The following is a 20,015-nucleotide window of genomic DNA, read 5'->3' as shown; positions in this document are numbered from 1 at the left end:
TGACAGGTTTTCAGTTTTGAGATAACAATCATATCATTGTATTCGAATTGATTTGAAGTTCGTTAGCTAGGATTTTGAAATTTGTACCTCATTTGTCCCCATTCATTAACCAATCAGAAGCGAGTACCGGTATCTTACTGCAAGATAAGATAATGATGAACTATATACACCAGTAATGCACTCATATAAATCTTTGGCCATGATAAATTAGTGCTCACCTGGAGTTTAAAGTCAAACAAATAGTGTCACAGCATTGTAGCTCACCTGGATATGTAGACCGCAGTTTAAAATATCAACAAAGATGGACACTTTAAAGTTGCTGTCAGCACTGATATTCAAATATTCAAATATTTAGGTCTAAAAACTAACACTAATTTTGTTTTATTTAACAAATTCAGGAGTCATCATTGGTCAGATGAAGCATGTGAAGTTTCAGCTTCATTGCTCCAGTGGATTCTAAGGCAATGATGTTTACAGAAAGATAATGTACTTGGAGACTTCAAGAGCATGCTCAAAATGTATAGGTCAAATCAAGGTCAAAATGAACGACATTGAGATAAACGGAGCTTATGTGTTGAGTCTTACTTCCAACCACAAATATACCAAATTTCATCACAGTTTGAGGAAAATGGCTGAGTTATAGCCATATATGGGATTTTCAACATGGCTGTCATGAAGGCCATAGGAAACTTAGAATTGAATCTCTTGGACAAATGTTGGTGTCATCATTGGTGGGAGCAAACCTTTGTAGTTTCAACTTCAGTGGTCCAGGGGATGGTGAGGGGATGATTGTTACCATGGTTACAGTGTAAAGAAATGGATTTTTTGAGAATTCAAGAGAATGGTCATCATGGTCAAAGTTCAAAGGTCATATCAAAGCTTGGCACTACTTTATTTATCCTTTTTACATTCGGAGGAAAAAAACACCCCGTCATCATGTCTAACCTTATATTAAAAAAACTTTAACGTAGTTAGTAACAAGATGATGTAACTGTGGTCATGGTGGTCATATTAATAACATGCAAGTAAAACTTGAAATGCACTAGATCATCAAATGGCAACAATAATATTAAAAGGCCTCTGTCACACGTACAAATAGTTAACAAAAATAGTTTTTTCCTAAACAACGCAAGAACAAGCCGGGGTATAATAGTACCCTTGTATTGTGACAGCTGTTTAACATTGTTTAAACTGGCACTAGTCTCACAGCCTCAACCAAATAGTTTCGACAGGACTAGTGGGATAGCAAAGATTTCTACAATACATATACGGACTTGTGGTCGGAGTTTGTACTTCTGCTGAGAAAGATGGTGGGGTGGTAGTAATTAATGCATTTGCTCACCACACCGAAGATCTGGGTTTGATTCTATCCATGGATACAATATGACCACATTCTTAGCTCCACATGATATTGCTGGCATACTGCCAACAGGGTCTCTAAACAGTACTCACTCACGTCTGTAACAATCATTGAGTGAGACACACATTGTTCCAACATGATAATGATCAGTATGTCACTTTTTTCGGTCCAGCTCCATTTAGTCTGACCCAGAACGGTTCTGCTGATCACAATATTTCGTAGGTTCTGTCACAACACAGTGCTTCACATGTTCAGTCATTAAAGGCTCAACTTCAAAAATCAGGTCAGTGCTTTCAACCGCTGACAAATGTGTTAGGAATGTACTGTTGCACATACCAGCTGGTGGTCAACTCATTGCTGAAGCTTATTAATTCTGGGCTCTCTCATATATCAAATCATTTTAGCTAAAAATGTGTAATTCTCAATGATATGCAGTTAATATATTGATAACAGTCCAGGATTGTCCCTGTACAACGACTAGGGCTGGGACGAGTCCAAATTTATCACCCAGGTACCAACCCAACTATTACCCGACCCTACCAAGGTACCGACTGTTGGTCTCAGGAAATAGGTACAAATGTCAGGTTGGGAATAGTTTGACCCTAGCCGTGGCAATAGGTATTTAGATACTCGTATGAAACGATCTGGTCATGCATACACTGAAGTTGACTGAAGTTTTACCTCTATTCAAACATATGAAGTCAGAAGGAATGCATGCATAGTCAGAAAGAAATGCGAACATAAGTCACTTATCGTTTAACCGTGGAAGTTCTAGATAATTTTTCGCCATTAAACAATATATCACATGACTATCCACGGGTCCGGGCAGTCCTGTGGGTACCCAGGTCCTACTCAGGAACCACCCGACCCGAGTACCCGAGTTACCCATCCCAGCCCTAACATCGACCTCATATTTGTTTGTTCTTGTTTATCAATCACACAGCAATATTCCAGCTATAGGACAGTTGTTTGTAACCAGACAATCCAGTGATTGACATCATAAACATCAAATTAAGCAATTGGGATACAATGACTTTCATCAACCAAGTCCGCAAACCTGATCCTGTTAGTCACCTCTTACGACAAATGTAGGTTGCGAAACCTTGATTATGGGTTATGAAGACCAACTCTAACCCAGAACTGAGTGAGTGAGTATGGTTTTACGCCGCTTTTAGCAATATTCCAGCAATATCACGGCGGGGGACACCAGAAATGGGCTTCACACATTGTACCCATGTCGGGAATCGAACCCGGGTCTTCGGCGTGACGAGCTAACGCTTTAACCACTAGGCTACCCCACTGCCCCCTTAACCCAGAACTGACCAGTGCCGACCTCATGTATCAGTACTTTAGGACCCAAGAAGATCTGGGGTAGAATAGGTCTTCAGCAACCCACACATGCTGTAAAAGGCGACCGTGCTTGTCGTAAGAGGCGACTAACGGGATCAGGAGGTCAAGCTCGCTGACTTGGTTGATGCATGTCATCGTATCCCAAATGTATGGATCAATGCTCATGATGTCAATCACTAGATTTTCTGGTCCAGACTTGATTATTCACAGACCGCTGTCATATAGCTGGAATATTGCTGAGTGTGGCGTTAAACAACAAACAAACAAACGAACACAATACCTTAGTCATGATATGACATGTTTCCTGATACTTAATTTGAGCTGTTGATGCAATGCTAATCAGTGTGGGTCACACTCAAAATAACTGACAATTTTGCAAGGAATCTGCAAGTTTTATGTTTCACATATGTAGGACCCTGACCCGTGGTGGATTCTCAGATCTATGGCAGATTCCACAAATAGGGCAAATATCGGCGCATACTCCGATCTATGGTAGATTAAACATATGGGGCAGATATTATACTTAGATACTTAGATCTATGGCAGATTAACATATAATATTTATAAATGTCAATTTCTATAGCGTTAAACGTCATATAGATTCATATATAGCGGCAGGCTTTTGATGATCATTATTGTGACATCTCTGTATTATTTTTTGTCGTTACACCTTTGAAACAGCATCTTCGGTGCAGGGATCGCAAATCGGTACTTTTCTTAAAACACGTTCCCCTAAGCCTCATAATAGAAATATTTTTTTCTACTCATTTGCTGGAGTTGATAAAATCATGAATATTTTCAAGCTTCCAGGATTCAAACCCTTAAAATGAGGAACTTCTTGGATTTCTAAAATATCATTTGAAAAGGAAGGGGCTTTAGTGGCTTTCAATTTCTGTTTTCTTTTTCTGCTGGGCTGAATCCACCTAGACCTGAGACTCCGCCAGATCTGAGTCCTACATTATGTACATATATATCATAGCCATGCCACATCATCTGTATAGTCTAATCAAAAGTGAAACTAAACACTTCGAAATAAAATATCAGGTAAAAAATTCTAACCTGCCATTTGTCTACCAGATACCTCTTGAACAACTTTTGACATAAGCCTGGGGTCCTAGGCCTTCCCTTTGAAAAACTAGTAAGTTGTCTTCTGTAAGCTATATCTGTACTATTTCTTGTTTCATATGTCCTCTTTGTCACATGCAGATTAGATTTCTAATATCATCAGAATATCACAAAAATGTATCCTGTTAGAATTTCCACCTACGGTTTGATGCTGGTTTTATCTGGGCATGTTGGATATGACATGTGATACAACATATCAAGCTAGAATATATGAAGTCTTACTATTATTTTTCATAATTAAATATTAACATAATTATACATATTTCCATATATTTAGCTTCAAAGCTTCATTTAAGTTTCCAGAAAATATCATGACATAGTAACTCCAAGAACCTTGTATTCATTTAGAATATGGTTATTATCTTATCTTAAACAATGATCTCTCCATATATGGTGCACAAAGTGAGACACTGTGTCAAAAGAAGCTGACAACAAATTTCACCATAAGCTAAAACAAGACCTACATTGTTGCACACATGAGTATAATAGCTCTATTTAATGGTAACAAATTGAGATGTGTTACTATCACCTCCATAACATGCAGAAAAGTAAAATCAGATTGATTTAATTTTCTTAATCATGTTAATAAACTTCATTTTGACCATGTTGACAAATGAAAAAGTGTTCAACTTTTATTTGTCTGTAATGTTTTCCAAAAATGGTAACAATAATGCAAAAAATTACAAGAAATTGAAATAAAAACAACAAAAATCCACCAGTAAACTAATCTAGACATCATTGATAATATAGAGGATGAAGCAGGATACGTTATGTAGATGCAACATTCACTTTGTGTTGTGCAAAAACTTTTTTTCACTAAGACTTATACATAATTCGAGTGAAAACACAATCTAAGTGATTTTCGTTATGTCTTATAAAACAATGAATAATTGTTGTACTATCGATCTATAAGAATATACGGCTACGTTTACCCAAAGTAGGTTACCCTAACCTTTAATTACATTAAAATATAGACGAGTATATGCATCTTGTGAAAACACCGAGATTGCCACCGACTGTGTGATTTTGGTTATGTCTGCCTGGAAACACGAATTATGACAAAATGTCCTTGTGTCGTTCGCTGTCACAGTCGCCATCCTGCGGCTCTCGTAATCAATGCAACAGAGACGCTATATGTTGCAAATAAATACGTTTTAGCATGCACGAGTGGTGGTCGGGTATGAATGCATGAATCCACTACCCCCAAAGAAATTCGTGAGGAACATGGAGAAAATTCTACGCTGCCATGTTTTTCGTCAGAATCTTCATCAGCAACCGAAACATTTCCGCTTCTAATTTATAAAAGATAACACAATATACGATAGAATAAAGCAAATATTATTAAAGAGAAAATAAGTACCTGATGCCGCAGAGGCCATTGTGAGGAACCACGGGAATCTGTCGTTCCAAACAAAATATTTGGCCCTATCTCTTGGTTTCCTCCATTTTTCTGGTAAACCTACAAATATCGCATTTTCATCCGGGGCTTTCTGATCGGTACCATTCTTTGGTTTTCAGACTTTTTCAAAACCCCGGCCAATATACACCATAAAATCCATCCAAAATATGAGGTGTGTACGGAAATATCGGCAAAAATACAGAATTTTTGCATATGTTGTCAATTAAAATTGAAATTCTTGCAAAAATATTTATGTAGAATATTTTATCGTAAAAATAAAATAGAACTATAAATGGGTCAATAAATATAGATTTGAGTTTCTATAATTTAAGGAATTATATTACATCTGACAATCGATTTTATTTCTGCAAATAAAATAATGTTTATGTGGCATGCAAAAAACGGCCTTCGCCTTCAGCCCGGAACTGTTTTCAGCGCGCACCTGTACTGAGACTGAAAACATGGCGGAAAGTCGAATGAACCTAGCGACTCTGCAGCAGCGAGATCCATATATTACTGAAATAGCAGACACTGCGTCGCAAGTTGCGTTATATTCGTTTAGTTCTAAGAGTAATGAATGGGTATGTATACTTGTCAGTGATATCAATGGGTTTTTAATAATGCATTTCGCCGATTCCGTTTTCTGTCTGGAATCGTTCGTTGTTTACAACTAATTCGCGTCGTCTGCCAAAGGCGAAATGCAAACTCCCGCCTTACTCCTACACCGCTATCAGAACAAAATAAGGCCATGGCCATTTCATTTCATCCCTGACCTTGGCATTTGCGTCGTAAAGCAAAACGGTTCCAAATAAATATATGTTGATGTAAAAGTAGTTCCCAATGATGTCATTTTCAGATGGTTTCATCATGGCTGAAGTAATATTGGGTAATAGCGACTAGGGATGTATGAAAACTGAAACTGTGTCAGTAGCATGGTTGCTTTTAATTGATGACACAAAACTCTGAGAGTTTCTAGGAATATAATTTACAAATGAAGAAAATCATCATTATACTAATCAATTTCAACATACTTATTTCACTTAATTAAAAGAGAGTGCAACCTTTACAAAGTTTTGATAATAGTATGACAGAATATGACTTTGAAAGTTGAAAATATGTGTCAGATAATTCCATGTTGATTGTGGTTTCTTTATTTGGAGTGAGAAAATAATATTGTAAAGTGAGAAAATACGATGTTGCAAATATTAATTAATCAACTGGACATTTTGTGATTTCAGCCCACAAATGTTTTGGAAATATGACTGCATGCAGGATAGGCCCCCGTGCAATGTGATACACAACACTCATAATAAATGTGCATTAAATAATGATAGATTATGCGTCTGCAGATAAAAAGTTAAACATCTCAAAGAGAGGAGGCTTCATTTTGAGGTATCTATGTCTCTTAACAATTAATTTATGTTGGCATGATTAGTAGTTATTTAGTACTCGGTTTGAAAAAGAGACACTTGAGAAAGTAACTAGTTATTTCTCTATTTCACTATACAGGTTAACTTAGTCTAGTTTGAATTACTGGATGTGACATCCCATGCCATAGTTAAAATTGCTAAATGAAGAGAAGGAAGTAAATATTTGCTTTAAGTTTGATATGGTGTCACTTTTCATAGAGCAATCTCATAACATATAGTGTTTGTCAAAGATAGTTGTATTTTTCCTTAAGGCTGTTAAACATTTTGTTGTTTCCTTTATATTTAAGAGTAAAATCTTCTGTAAATACTTTGATCATGTCTTTGATTTGCATTTAGAAGTGGGAAGAACATGGATACATGACACATTTTGATGAATAACAACTTCTTTATTCTTGTAATGACGTTTCAGACTACTTCTTGCCCCTTCAATAGGTGAATCGGATCATGCTTGCGGCCAAGTCTGGGATTTTTATCTTGAGATCTTTTAAATGTTTTCATCTTTGACTTCTACATCGAAATTCTAGTTTTCTAGTTTTACCCTGTACTTTTCAGGGATAATTCTATGATTGATCAATATTAGTTTGCCATAAAACTATAAGATATACATAAAATATCAGCTTATTTATATGGAATCCATACATGTTTAACCACTCAGCCCATAATATTCTATATCTATAATTTTAATACTTGTATCAACTAAGCTAGATACTGAAAGACAGGTTTGGCAAAGTTTTGGGCAAGTTTAAAAAAAAAATTTACACATCCCATCCATACAGATAAAACAGATCCTTAGAATAGTAAGGGCTGCTCAAACTAGTCAAAGGGCTAAGACAGTAAGATTCTTTCATGGGGCAATATCAAGAGTTAGCAACACATCCTGACTTTTGGTAAATGCCCATGCTTTTGATCAGTTCCATTTGACAGGTATATGAAATAATTTATCAACTGTGAGATACGAATGGAACTTCATATAAGATCACAAAAGGTTGATAATTATAGGGTCCTCAATTAACTTATAAAATTGATAAGCTAGATCCAGAGGTCCAGATAAGCTTTTGGTGTTGTGGGTATTTTACCCATGCATTTTAAAATCATTGGGTATCAGTAATTCTATCTGCGTATTCAAATTTCTGTTACCTACTAGTTTTTACACATGTGGGTATTTAAGTTAAATATTTAAAAACACTATTTATCTAGTCCCTGCAAACTGGTGTCGTGTGGGTTCGAGAGCTTTATAGGACTCAAAAATACCACGATACTTCCACAAGAAAGTGTGATGGCAAATGATCATGATCTGACTGTCATCGTGGAGTTTGGCAAGGTTGACGGAATGCCAGCTTATAATTTCAAAATAAGTTGCTCATTTGCTAATCGAATACGCAGAGTTACTTCACAATATTTTGATGATACGCACAAGTTTTATTTTTGTAGCGTATCTGTAATGTTCGTTGTGTATTTGATACGCTTGGATTATATTTTACTGCATATTTTTGCATTTCTGATGCGTATTTTACGCAGATACGCAGCTTATCTGGAGCTCTGCTAGATCTGTCTTAATTCCTCCATAACTTTTATCATTGTGCTTGCTATCCAGACTAATAGCTTCAAACTTCTGTTGAAGTGGAACATCTATCACTGTTATAGGAAAAAGAAGCCAGTTGTGAGAACTGTCAGCTGTTAAAGGTACCTGTATTGTGATAGAGTTAGCAAGTGTTATGATTTGTGTCAGGACACAATGATTGCTATGTGATACACATACACTCTCGGGAACAGGTTAAAGTTATGAGTCATTTTAACTGTTTATCCATAACCTAGTTGTGATGTCTGCTATCAGTTGCCTGAGATTGATGCAGCACTCATAGGAAGTTTACAATTGCAATTAATATAATGTTCACTCTAATGATGTGATTGTTATTCTCTCAGACTGGTGTCCAATTTAAGCTTCTGTCAGATTGATAAGAAACACTTAACAGTTGAAAGTCACGACAATGAGTATTATTATTAATAACAGCTTCTTTAATATATTGTATAATTAAGAAATTGTTATCCATAGCAATAATCACAGACATTAAGTGTTCTGCTGAGGCAGCAGCCTAACAGGATTTTCACAATATCTTATCGATTTACTCTCAGTGGGACAAGGGGCGCATTCATGTGGATCTGTTTATTTCATATAATTATGGAAGTCACTTACTGTCATAAAACAGTTTACATCACTTCGCTGCTTCTATTATAGAATGTGAATCTTGAGATTTGTGTTGCCTTATGGGTCTCAATTTACTATCAGCACCTTAGCTGATAGTAAAAAATAGTCCAATCAGAATCAAGTTTACACAGTTTTGCAAATATAGTAGTCACAGTACTGATAATGCCAAAGATGTTTCTGCTTCAAATGACCCAGGTATCGTAGAATCACAGACCACAAGTTATGTTAGCGATACACAGAATGTGTTGCATGGCCCACCTGAGAGTGACCATGTTGAGAGACAGCGTAAAGGTAGAAAAGCTGGAAAAGTCGAAATTTTTAGCATACCTGGTTTTATGACTACAGATGGTTGCAAGATAACTCAGAAAGAAATACTACAACATGTCAGCTTTGTATAAATCATGTGAAATATAATTCAGTGACAAAGCTACATTGTAATTTTTAATACAAGTACCTTGGAGAGACAAGCAAACAGCAATGATCACAAACTGTTGAGGCTAAATATATATGACATAGGATGTTGTTGCGTCAATTTATAATATCTGAGAAAGATGCCTGCGAAAATTCAGTCTATTGTTCTATATGATCTCTTAGAGTCAGAGTGTGGTCCAATAAGTTTTGACAATGACCCCTTGTTTATTTTTCTGAAGGGTTCTCTGTCCCCACGTGTTCAGTTTCTTAGCAGTTCACGGGTCATATTTACATCTGACTTCTAATCCAGAAATATCCTCAGGTCTTTGAAAGGCATTTAGAAGTGATACACATAAGGAAGAGAATATATGGAGGTCAACTTCTTTATTATGAGGAACACAACGTTTGGGAGTATATGCTAACTCCTTCATCAGGTGAATGATGCCATTTGTCTCCAGCAGTACTCCTGCATTGAACAAGTATGCAATTTAGATAATGTACACATTTCAATGATTGCATAGAGTCCTTAGAGAGATGATGTGATATCCCTCCTGCTTGGTGTTTTTCATCACAGGTTTATATAACTAGTGGATCCCATATCAGTTCATACCACCAGCTGCTTCATAGATTACTGGCTTCTGGCATAGTGATTATATGGCAGTATTCACATAATGTTTGTACAGGTTGCCTTGCTAAACAGTCAGATTGTTTTATTTACCTCGGTATGTTTGAAGCTCCTTTGCAATTGCATTGATGTCTCGGGTCATTTCAGTTACTTTGCTCTGACATGCTCTGTTTTTGGTTTTTTTGCCATTTGTTTAGGGGACTAAGTACTTTCATAGTGATAAAAAGCAAGTGTTGCAAAACATTGATAAACAGGAAATAGGACTTGTTTAGTCTAGCTGTAAATCAGGAAGATCTGCTGTGCAGTACATCCGAGCTATATGCTGGTTGATCAATGTTTGAAATTTTTGTCTTTCCAACATTGCCAGTAGTAAGTATTTCAGATGGATTAGTAGTAATTCAAAATTCCTTTCCTATCAATTGGATTATGAACTTCTACTTATCTCACAAACTTACAAACGACAAGTTACATATTTGAATATTTTGAAACTGTACCGGGAAGATTATTTGTATTTTCATTAGTCTACAAATATATTCTGCTATTGAGTTGCCATGTACCTAATGGTAACAGTGGTAGTCCACAAGGATATGCCACTAGGTGTTCATGGATTTCACTAGTCTCACACTGGCAGACTTATGTCAATTTCGAACTCTGGTGTTAGAAGAACTATGCAATTATGTTACCTAGGCACTCACTGATGCCATTTCCACAGTAGTTTGTGAATTCATAGAAATCACTAACAGTAACAGGTCCCTTGGAGAAGCAACCCCAATGAGAATTGTCTTGGTATCCTGACAATGTGGATCCTTGCATTTGCTAACAAAAACTGGAGTGTCCCTTTTTCAGATCTGATTATTAACAGGGAGATGATATTCTGGAACATTACTGACTGTCATGATGACAGTATTTCACTCTTATGTTATGAGGGAGTTGATGGTTTCTTTGTAATTACTCTGAAATGTCAGGTGATCTGCGACTTCAGCCGCTACTCTGAACCCCTAGTCAAGAAATACATTGTTTGGTTTGGTATGGTCAGCTAATATAGTCCTTATGTGAACAATAAGACCAACTGAAAGTGATATTCGGAGACACCTTCATGTAGGCAAAGGGGGTCACGCCAGTTGTCTCAGGCGCAGCGATTCGCTGTGCAGAGTCGCATCCCTTTGGGCATGCCAGAAACCTATGATTGTGTGTTCGAATCCTGATTCGCGCCGATTATGTTTCTAGGTTTGTCAGCACCATACCCGTACTCATGGGTTTCACCAAAGTGGTAAAAGTCTGAGACCTGCATCACTTGGGGCTTTTCTCCCACATTAAGCTGACATGCAGCAATATAACTATAATACTGTTAAAAGCAGCATTAAATCCAACTCACTCACTCACTAGCAGACAAGGTTTTGGCACAGATTGAGTAGGCAACAATATATATGTGACTCTATTGTGAGCAGTTCTAAACTGTATGCAGATTTTAATGAATTGAAATATTTCATATTGATACTTTATTTATTTACTATTCATAATCACAAATAGTGTATAACTGGCTTGCCAAGCATTATGTCTTACATTTTTTTTAAATATTTATTATCTGTTGATTAAACAGTTCTCTTTGCTAAATGACAGTAGACAGTGGATTTCAAGAATGAAGTTATTTGTAGTCCAAGGGAGATAAACCACAAATAGATTCCTGTATGTGTTCTGTAGTACAACTTGGTTTGGTTACGATCACTCGGGCTTGAACTTGTTCATGATAGTCGGCCTACTGAACATGAACTGGACATGCCATTTCCCCATGATGCCATTAACTGGAGCAAGCGGACTGAATAGGTAGTTTGTTATTATTTACCAAGTTGACATCAACGGACAACTGTAGATGAAAGTTGGATATCAAACAAGGTACATGTAGTTAGGTTATGTATATAAAGTTTCATATACTTTTTGTAATATTGAATAAGCTTTTGTGAATATAAGGTCATCAATAAGTAGGCATAGCATAAAACTAGATATCCATTTTGGACACTCATTGTTTGAAACTACAATATTGACATAACTAGTTCACTGAAGCACCCTGAAAATGTTTTTTGGCTGTGCAGCGTTGTTACTTAACTTGAAAAGCTTGTTGCATTTTGATCAGCATTAAAATGATAACTGAAAGTACATTATAGAAGCAGTAGAAAACTTTTGCGAGCAAAAATATCATGGAATTTCAGGGATTGAATATTGATTTCCCCCATGGCATAAGTACGAAATAGATATTTCAGTGAAAAATGACATGTTTACTGTTAATAATATTAGTTACATCTATCACTGCTGTACAAGCTTAATGGTCCCAAAGTGACACCTGGACTTTCAGCAGTGCAGACATAGTCAGTTGTGATGTGACAAGTAAATGACATCATGCTATCCGTACAGGCCGCTAACCAACTTGACATGGTTAATTATATTGATTATTTACGGATCTGCTGGGGCAGTGGGGTAGCCTAGTGGTTAAAGTGTTCACTCGTCATGCCGCAGACCCAGGTTCGATTCCTCACATGGGCAGTGTTAGAAATTGGCACTAGTTCTGTAATCCTCGTCAAACTGCCCAATGGTTAAGGTATCATAATGACTAGTAGAAATTTGCCCTTTATAGGGCTTTTGCTACTTTTTATCATTTTAAGGACAAGTGGACTACAAATTTTAGTTTCTATCCCTGCATGTGAACAATGTGTGAAGCCCATTTCTGGTGTCCCTCGCTGTGATATTGCTGGAATATTGCTAAAAGCGGCGTTAACAATTCTCACTACTGATCAGCTTGAGGGACAGAAAGTGACAGTTGAATGGTTCTCCTATCATGCATAAAACCAAACTTAAAGTTTAATCTCCTGTAAATAAGCCCCTTCTCTGAAGTCCCTTTTGAAGTTGTCTTTATACATGTCGGGGCGGTCGGGTAGCCTAGTGGTTAAAGCATTCGCTCGTCACGTCGAAGACCCGGATTCGGTTCCCGACATGGGTACAATGTGTGAAGCCCATTACTAGTGTCCCCCGCCGTGATATTGCTGGAACATTGCTGAAAGCGGGGTAAAAACCATACTCACTCACTCACATGTTACTGATTGTTGAACACAACAGTTCAGTCAAGTGTCATGCTTATGCATGTATTAATTCTATGCCTCATTACATCTTCTGAAACAGTACTTTGTATGCATTATTTATACTGACTTCTAAGCAACATTTGCACATGAACACTTGTGGTGTGGTCAAGGTAGGGTGATATTGATGCTGCTGTCAGGGGATCATTAAACATGTATACAGGTAGTTTTCCAAGTAAGATTGATGGCTTGAAAGGAATACTGTTTTCTTGTTTTGTGAATATGGTGAAGGTCTTTGACATGATAACTGTTTCAGTTCATCAAGGTTTAAGATGCAAGGCGAAGGATATATTGAAGACATGATTCACTGATATTGATTGTTAGATTATTGAATGTTTCACAGAGCAGTGTGTTTGCAGATTAACACTTTAGAGTTAAATCAATACATGTCTCTATGTCTGTATAATGAGTCTTAGCTTGGATTTCAAATAAATGTAAGTGCCTGGCAAATTGTTGACACCCCCAACCCCCTTATCTTCTCAAATTTAGTTCAAGGTATTTTGCATTGCAATTAATACAGTGTTGTAAAATTAAATAATAAATATTGGAAATTTATATTTCTCTGAAGAGATGTTGATAAATTAACTACAAGTCACCTTTTAAAAATAAAAACATTATTCGAGGAGTGTTTTTATTGGGAAAATATTATTTTAATTTGGGAATTTATTCTAGAATTTGCTGTAGACCTCTGACTGAATATTGGCCAACACCACGACAAAAGCAACATCATATATATATGCCATGGGTTCTCAAAAGTATCTTTTCACTAAAGCACCTTAAGAATAATGTACTACAGTGTATGTAGTTTTTGATTATGTTTGAAATCAATTGTACCTACTTACAAATGCTCAATAGCTTACAGTGACAGTTATTAACTTAACTAAATTGATTTCTAAAACTGTTTCTTCGTTTGTAAATGAATATATATTCCCCTCCTTTTCCTAAATGATAATTATACAGTACACCACTTTCATGAAAGGAAATTATCAGTCCAATAAAAGGGACATACAAGCATTGGTGACAAGAATGTCTAGGTAATGAACAATTTCATTTCATCTAACTTTATCTCTAGTTTGAGTTCAAATTTAATTTCTAATCCAAGCTGTCCATAGTTTCATGATGAAAATAATATACTCAATTTATCCATTTCCATACATCATAGTATTATTCCACAAGTGACAAGATTGTCTAGGTACATTAACAATTTCAATACATCTAACTTTAACTCTAGTTTGGGTTCAAATTTAACTTCTAAACCAAACTGTCCATAGCTTCTTGATGAAAATTATAAATACTCACTGTATCCATTGTCAGACATCTTAGTATTCCACAAGTTCACCGAATTAAAACTTTGTTATGACTGGCCCAGCCATGCCCCTGTTAAACACTGTTATGAGGTACAGTCATAGGGGCTTGTAATGTTGTTAGAGTAAGCTCCCTTGCAAGATGTCTACTGCTCCATGTGCTCATTAGCCAGCCATGGGGAGTAGGTAGTACTTAGTGCTAAACACTTTTATCCCTTACCACATGTGTTTACAGGTGGTCATTGAGATCTTCTTACTCATTATGTAGGTTTCAATAATTATGGTGTGGCTATCTCGTTCTGTTTTGGGTAGTCATTAAGTAATTGGATCTAGATACCTTGAATTCAGTGTTATATGGTGTTTATATTCAGTATTACAATGAATATACTCGGGTTATTAGGGCCTGACCATTACCTAATTGTGAAAGGGGAGTCGACATATTTTGTTGGAGAGGGAATATTTTTTACATCACTGCTTATTTTGTTGCCTAATATATTGTGTATATGCTGTACATGTTTGTATGACACATGCGCATTCACATACCAAGACCTTTTAGTAAAGAGCTTTAAGACAATATTTGTTAAAAACGACAAGCTTGAAACAGGTTGCAGGGATATTCTAATTAGAATGAATGGTACCGAAAGAATCTCATGAAGAAGTAAAATTTGAATCCTGTTTACAGTTGAGGAATCTGTGTATTTTTTACTGGGTATCTGGAGCAAGCCCAAGTCAAAAGCCACGAGTCCTCATAATGAGAACATATAGCAAAACCCTTAAAAATGGCAGATTTCTACAAGTTTTTATGATATCTCCACTATTGAGCAGTTTTGGGAAGGACTATAGGACGAGTGCCAATTTCTGACGTTGAGTTTATAATTGAACCAATCACATGCAAGAAAAAAAGGAACCATCCAATTGTGTTGATTTCATCAGCTTTAAACAGGATGTTGGGAAATAGTATATCCTGTTGTTTGGGAGGATAGTTCATACTGACGTCATCCTGTATTTCAATCTCATAGTGTGTTAACCAATTTGGACAGGGATAGCAGGGTTAGAAATTGGCACTAGTCCTGTAGTCCTGGCCAAACTGCCCAATAGTAAAGGTACCATAAGGACTAGTAGAAATTTGCTATTTTTAAGGGTTTTGCAATGTGTTATCATTATGAGGGCTAGTGGATTGAAACTGTTAGTTTCTACCACTGGATAGGAATTGCCACTAGCCTGGTAGTCTACACTAGTTTTGTTAACGTTAATGATATCCTAAAGGCTGGTAGAATTTCAAACATTTTGGGGGTATTGGTCTATGTTATCACTATTCGGGCTTGTTGATGTAGTTGGTTTCATTCCATCCCAGTTCAAGCTATGTGTTTAATGAGATGCTAAAAGTAAAACTAATACATGTCCTTGATTCTGGTACAAATGTTCATTCTTTGAAGTGCTATCTCTTAGTTGTCACTATGTAGTCAGATATAATGTGACATGCTTCAGCGTTGTTTTTTGTGAAGAAATATAAACAGCATAAACAGCATATTTGGCTAATGTCATCACACAATTTCACAAATTTTACTCTGTAGTGACCAGAAATCATTGAACTTCTCTGTAAATTCTCCCCACACCATGACTCCACGTTGAATCACATCATTCTGTTGTCCCGTTGCATAATATAGACTTGAATAATTGGAAATGTTATTTGCAAATGTTATTTCCCTTAACGATCTTGCTTGGGATTTCATGGACAAGTGTGGAATATTACTGTATTACCAAGCATGTGTTTACAAGACATTTTTAGTTGATAATTTTGTTTTACATTCAATATAAGTAGTCCTAAAAAACAATGTTTCAACTCTGGGAAAAGTCCAAAATGTTAAGAATAACAGGTAATTCTCATTGTGAGGTGAACGTCATTTAGAGGTTGTATTGATAATATTCTAGTTTGCTGTAGAGATTTGGAAAAAAATAGGAAAGTAACTGGATAAGTCATACACCTTTTAAGTGGGAGTAGTTTATAGCCAGAGAAATAATCTTCCTACGAGATGCGTAGGATCAAGAAATTTTATTTCAGTGTGTTTAACATGAATAACATATAGTGAACGCTGCTCTTTTTGTTTCTCTGGCAGACACTAACATATCTTGAGCAGCTTGGATAGCTATTTATTCTACAGTTGTAGTATGTTATCTGGAAGGGAGCCATCATGCCACGAGACAATTTGCTTCTTTCAGATGAGGAGGCATTATGTATATACTCTGACTATGTGGTCGCTCAATTATGAAGACTTCTGTGGCTTTCATGATCAGCAATTGGATGCCTCAATCATCAACGGAATGGAGATCCTGCATTCCCTTGAGTGTATTCATTAACAGTCTTCAAAACAAAGGTGGAAAGTCATGGGGTCTGCAGCGGTAGAAACTAACATTATTTGTCCCCTAGTCCTTATTATGATATCATTTTGCAAAACCCTTAAAAATGGCATATTTCTACTTGTCCTTTTGATACCTAAACTATTGGATAGTTTGACAAGGACTACAGGACTGGTGTCAATTTCTAATGCTGGGATCTGTGTCTTATCTTTGATCTTAAAACTTCAGAATTAGGGGTTGTCTATTTCAATACTATCATGACTATAGCATCAAACCCAGGATGCCCCCCCACCCCCTTCAACTGATGGCTGATGTAAGGCACTGGAGGCCCAGTAGTCAAAGGCAATGTTAGAAATTGGCACTAGTCCTGTAGTCCTTGCCAAACTGCCCAATAGTTAAGGTATCATAAGGACTAGTAGAAATTTGCCAGTTTAAAGGGTTTCGCTATGTGTTATCATCATAAGGACTGGTGGACTATAAGTGTTAGTTGCAACACCCTGTCCAGATTTGTGCCATCAGCCATCAGGAGTGTTCACACTAGAGATGGGACGAGTCCAAATTTACCACCCGGGTACCCCCTCTATGATCTGCCCCTACCAGCGTGCTCGCTTAAATTCCTAAGAAATATTTAAATGGCAGTCACGTTCAAATATAATGAAGCTGACATGCCAGGATATTACTGAAGCCGTGTTCAAGCTGTGTTAACCCATCCTACTTGCTTACTGATGGTGCATGATGAGAGACATGGATACAAATCATTTTTTACTTTTATTGAGTTTTGGGGATCCTGTAAATTGTGAACAACAGCAGATGAAATGTATTTACTTATTGGCTATGTAGATAAGCAGGTTCAGTCAAGACACTTGGCATAATTCCTAATGTATTGGCCTATACACCATGGTGCTGATTCATTTCACTTAGTTCCTGTAAGACCCGTGAAGATCCGGGGTAGAAGAGGTCTTCAGCAACCCATGTTTGCTGTAAAAGGCAACTATGCTTGTCGTCAAAGACGACTAACAGGATCAGGTGGTCAGGCTCGCTGACTCGGTTGATGCATGTCATCGTATCCAAATTGGGTGGATCGATGCTCATGGTGTCAATCACTGGATTGCCTGGTCCAGACTTAATTATTTACAGACCGCCTTCATACAGCTGGAGTATTGCTGAGTGCGGCATTAAACAACAAATAAACAAACAGTTCCTGTAATTGTAATGCACACAGTCTAAGACACTGATCATGATAAACCAATCTTCATAATCATAATCATATTTAACTTACTTTAGCCTCTTGAGTTGTAGTCAGTCAGGTCTCATTGAACTAGCCAGATGTTTTTTGTCCTTATTGCACCAATCAAATCGCATTTACCATATCGTAAAAGGCAGATCAATTAAGACATTACTGTAAGCAAGTCATATTCTGTGACATTTTATGAAATCGTAATTACTGTTGCTGCATAATTATGTAGTGTAAAATGCTACCATGGTATTTAGCCACCATGTTTGTTGCAATTTCCTCATTGCCCTACTGATCATTGTTGATAACACATTACAAAAAGTGTCTTTGCTGAGTGGCTTTTGAATCCATCCAAATTGCTGATTTACAAAAAAGGAGGAAGAATTGCCATCAGTAAAAAGATCAAATGTTGATATATCCCATACACTAACATCTAATCTCTGAAATAAACATATTTTACAGAAAAAAAACAGTTGTTAAATTATCTTGATAAATATAATGAAAAGGAGCCTAGAAACTCTCATCATTTTTTAACTTGCCGACAACTTGAGACTTGCATAGGCTGTATTGGATTACGGTATTTGTTTTTAGGGTCTGTATGACAGCCTAATGTATCCTACCTTGGCAATTAGTGGATCTGGCAGTCAGGAATTTACCTGGGTCTTTCTACTTGTGAGCCCCGCAGAGTCTTAGAGTCTCAGAAATGATTTTCGGGGATCCCTGGCATGACAATTGGGGTAACACGGTCTGGACACAACTATGATGTAAAATATTTCTGATTGATGATGATGATGATGATGATGATGATGATGATGAATTGGGGTAACACGGTCTGGACACAACTATGATGTAAAATATTTCTGGATGATGATGATGATGATGATGATGATGATGATGATTTTTTATTGCTGATAAATGTTTTTAACGAGAGTACCAGATGAAATACTAAGACAAATTAGTGCCTATGCTTAATGGTTTCGTATATACCTGTACATGTGTACCATTAAGATGAAAGGGAAGGAGCCCTGTCATTTTCCTGTTGTTAAATGTTCAAAATTTAGGGTATCCTTAGATTGAAATCCCATAGAAGCAAGTCTCAAGGAACACCAACCCTCTTGATTAAAACACTGGGTTTGTGTTAAAGCATGTGAAGGAGAGTGGTGTGAAAGAAGGAGACAAGCCACAATTGAGGCTCTCTCACACCTGACTGTGAATACACATCATCAAGGATCATTATCATCTGTTGTGGCTATCTATGCCGTACATATGTCGGATGGTAATGTGATGAAAACCCATCTAATGTTGTGTCATGACAGTGGAATCTTGATGAAATATTACTGATGTACTGGAAACATAATGTAATGACATGATTGTGTACTGCTCTATGGTTAGTGTGTTCACATCAGTTACAGTAGTACAGGTCTGTTGTCCTTGGGATCTTCATGAAATATGTACAAAAACCTGCTAGTTTCAGTATTGTGGTAATACTAATGGTTTAGGTAACCAAGTACATATGACAACAATACCTTCGTGCAAAAATAAACAATACAGTGTGAAGTTGCACAGATTGGATTTTCATGTTAATGTTTTTATGACACATGCCTATGATATAGTCGGAATGGTGCAATGGGCTCTGCTTTTAGTGGAGATTTCTTATGATTACATAAATGTTTTAGTTGCTTATATTTAAATGTTGTTGCTGTGGGGATAAACAGGCACTGCATGATCTTGTTGGATGTTCGTTACATATGGAATTTAACCGTGAAGAAACGGGGTAGAATAGATCCTCAGCAACCCATGCTTGCCGTGAAAGGCGACTTTGCTTGTCGTAAGAGGTGACTAATGGGATCGGGTGGTCAGACTCGCTGACTTTGTTGATGAATGTCATCGATCCTAATTACGTGGATCGACGCTCATGACATTAATCACTGGATTGTCTGAACCAGACTCAATTATTTACAGACCGCAGTCTTATAGCTGGAATGTTGCTGAGTGCGGCGTTAAACAACAAAGAAACAAAACGTATGGAATAATTTTCACAATGCTTAAAGAAGCTTCAGATCCAGGAATGCTACTAGAGACAAT

The 20,015-nt window shown here is 36.8% G+C and overlaps 2 protein-coding genes across 15 annotated transcripts in view; one reads left to right on the top strand and one right to left on the bottom strand.

Moving 5' to 3' along the window:
- LOC139446128 (muscle calcium channel subunit alpha-1-like) overlaps nt 1-14,416 on the bottom strand; it is a 156,555-nt gene extending 142,139 nt beyond the window's left edge. For 7 of the 13 annotated variants that reach the window (XM_071227424.1, XM_071227414.1, XM_071227420.1 and 4 more), the window contains exon 1: nt 5,196-5,312. In XM_071227424.1, coding sequence (XP_071083525.1) covers nt 5,196-5,214 — 19 coding nt within the window. In that variant the 5' untranslated portion in view covers nt 5,215-5,312. Of the gene's footprint in view, nt 1-1,342; nt 1,398-5,195; nt 5,313-14,333 lie in introns of those variants that run through there. The other 6 variants (XM_071227423.1, XM_071227417.1, XM_071227422.1 and 3 more) reach the window with 3 other exon arrangements.
- Nucleotides 5,696-20,015, top strand: part of LOC139446130 (mRNA-decapping enzyme 1B-like) — a 158,457-nt gene continuing 144,137 nt past the window's right edge. For both annotated transcript variants that reach the window (XR_011651918.1, XM_071227428.1), the window contains exon 1: nt 5,696-5,815. Coding sequence is in view for 1 of the 2 variants with exons in the window: in XM_071227428.1 (XP_071083529.1) it covers nt 5,696-5,815 (120 nt within the window). In the remaining variant the exon portion in view is untranslated. The remainder of the gene's footprint in view (nt 5,816-20,015) is intronic.

The sequence above is a fragment of the Haliotis cracherodii genome, unplaced genomic scaffold, assembly GCF_022045235.1.
Source record: "Haliotis cracherodii isolate W230 unplaced genomic scaffold, xgHalCrac1.p SCAF_6, whole genome shotgun sequence".
Lineage (NCBI taxonomy): Eukaryota > Metazoa > Mollusca > Gastropoda > Lepetellida > Haliotidae > Haliotis > Haliotis cracherodii.
Note: the sequence above shows the minus strand (reverse complement) of the source record. Positions and strands in the feature narration are given on the sequence as shown.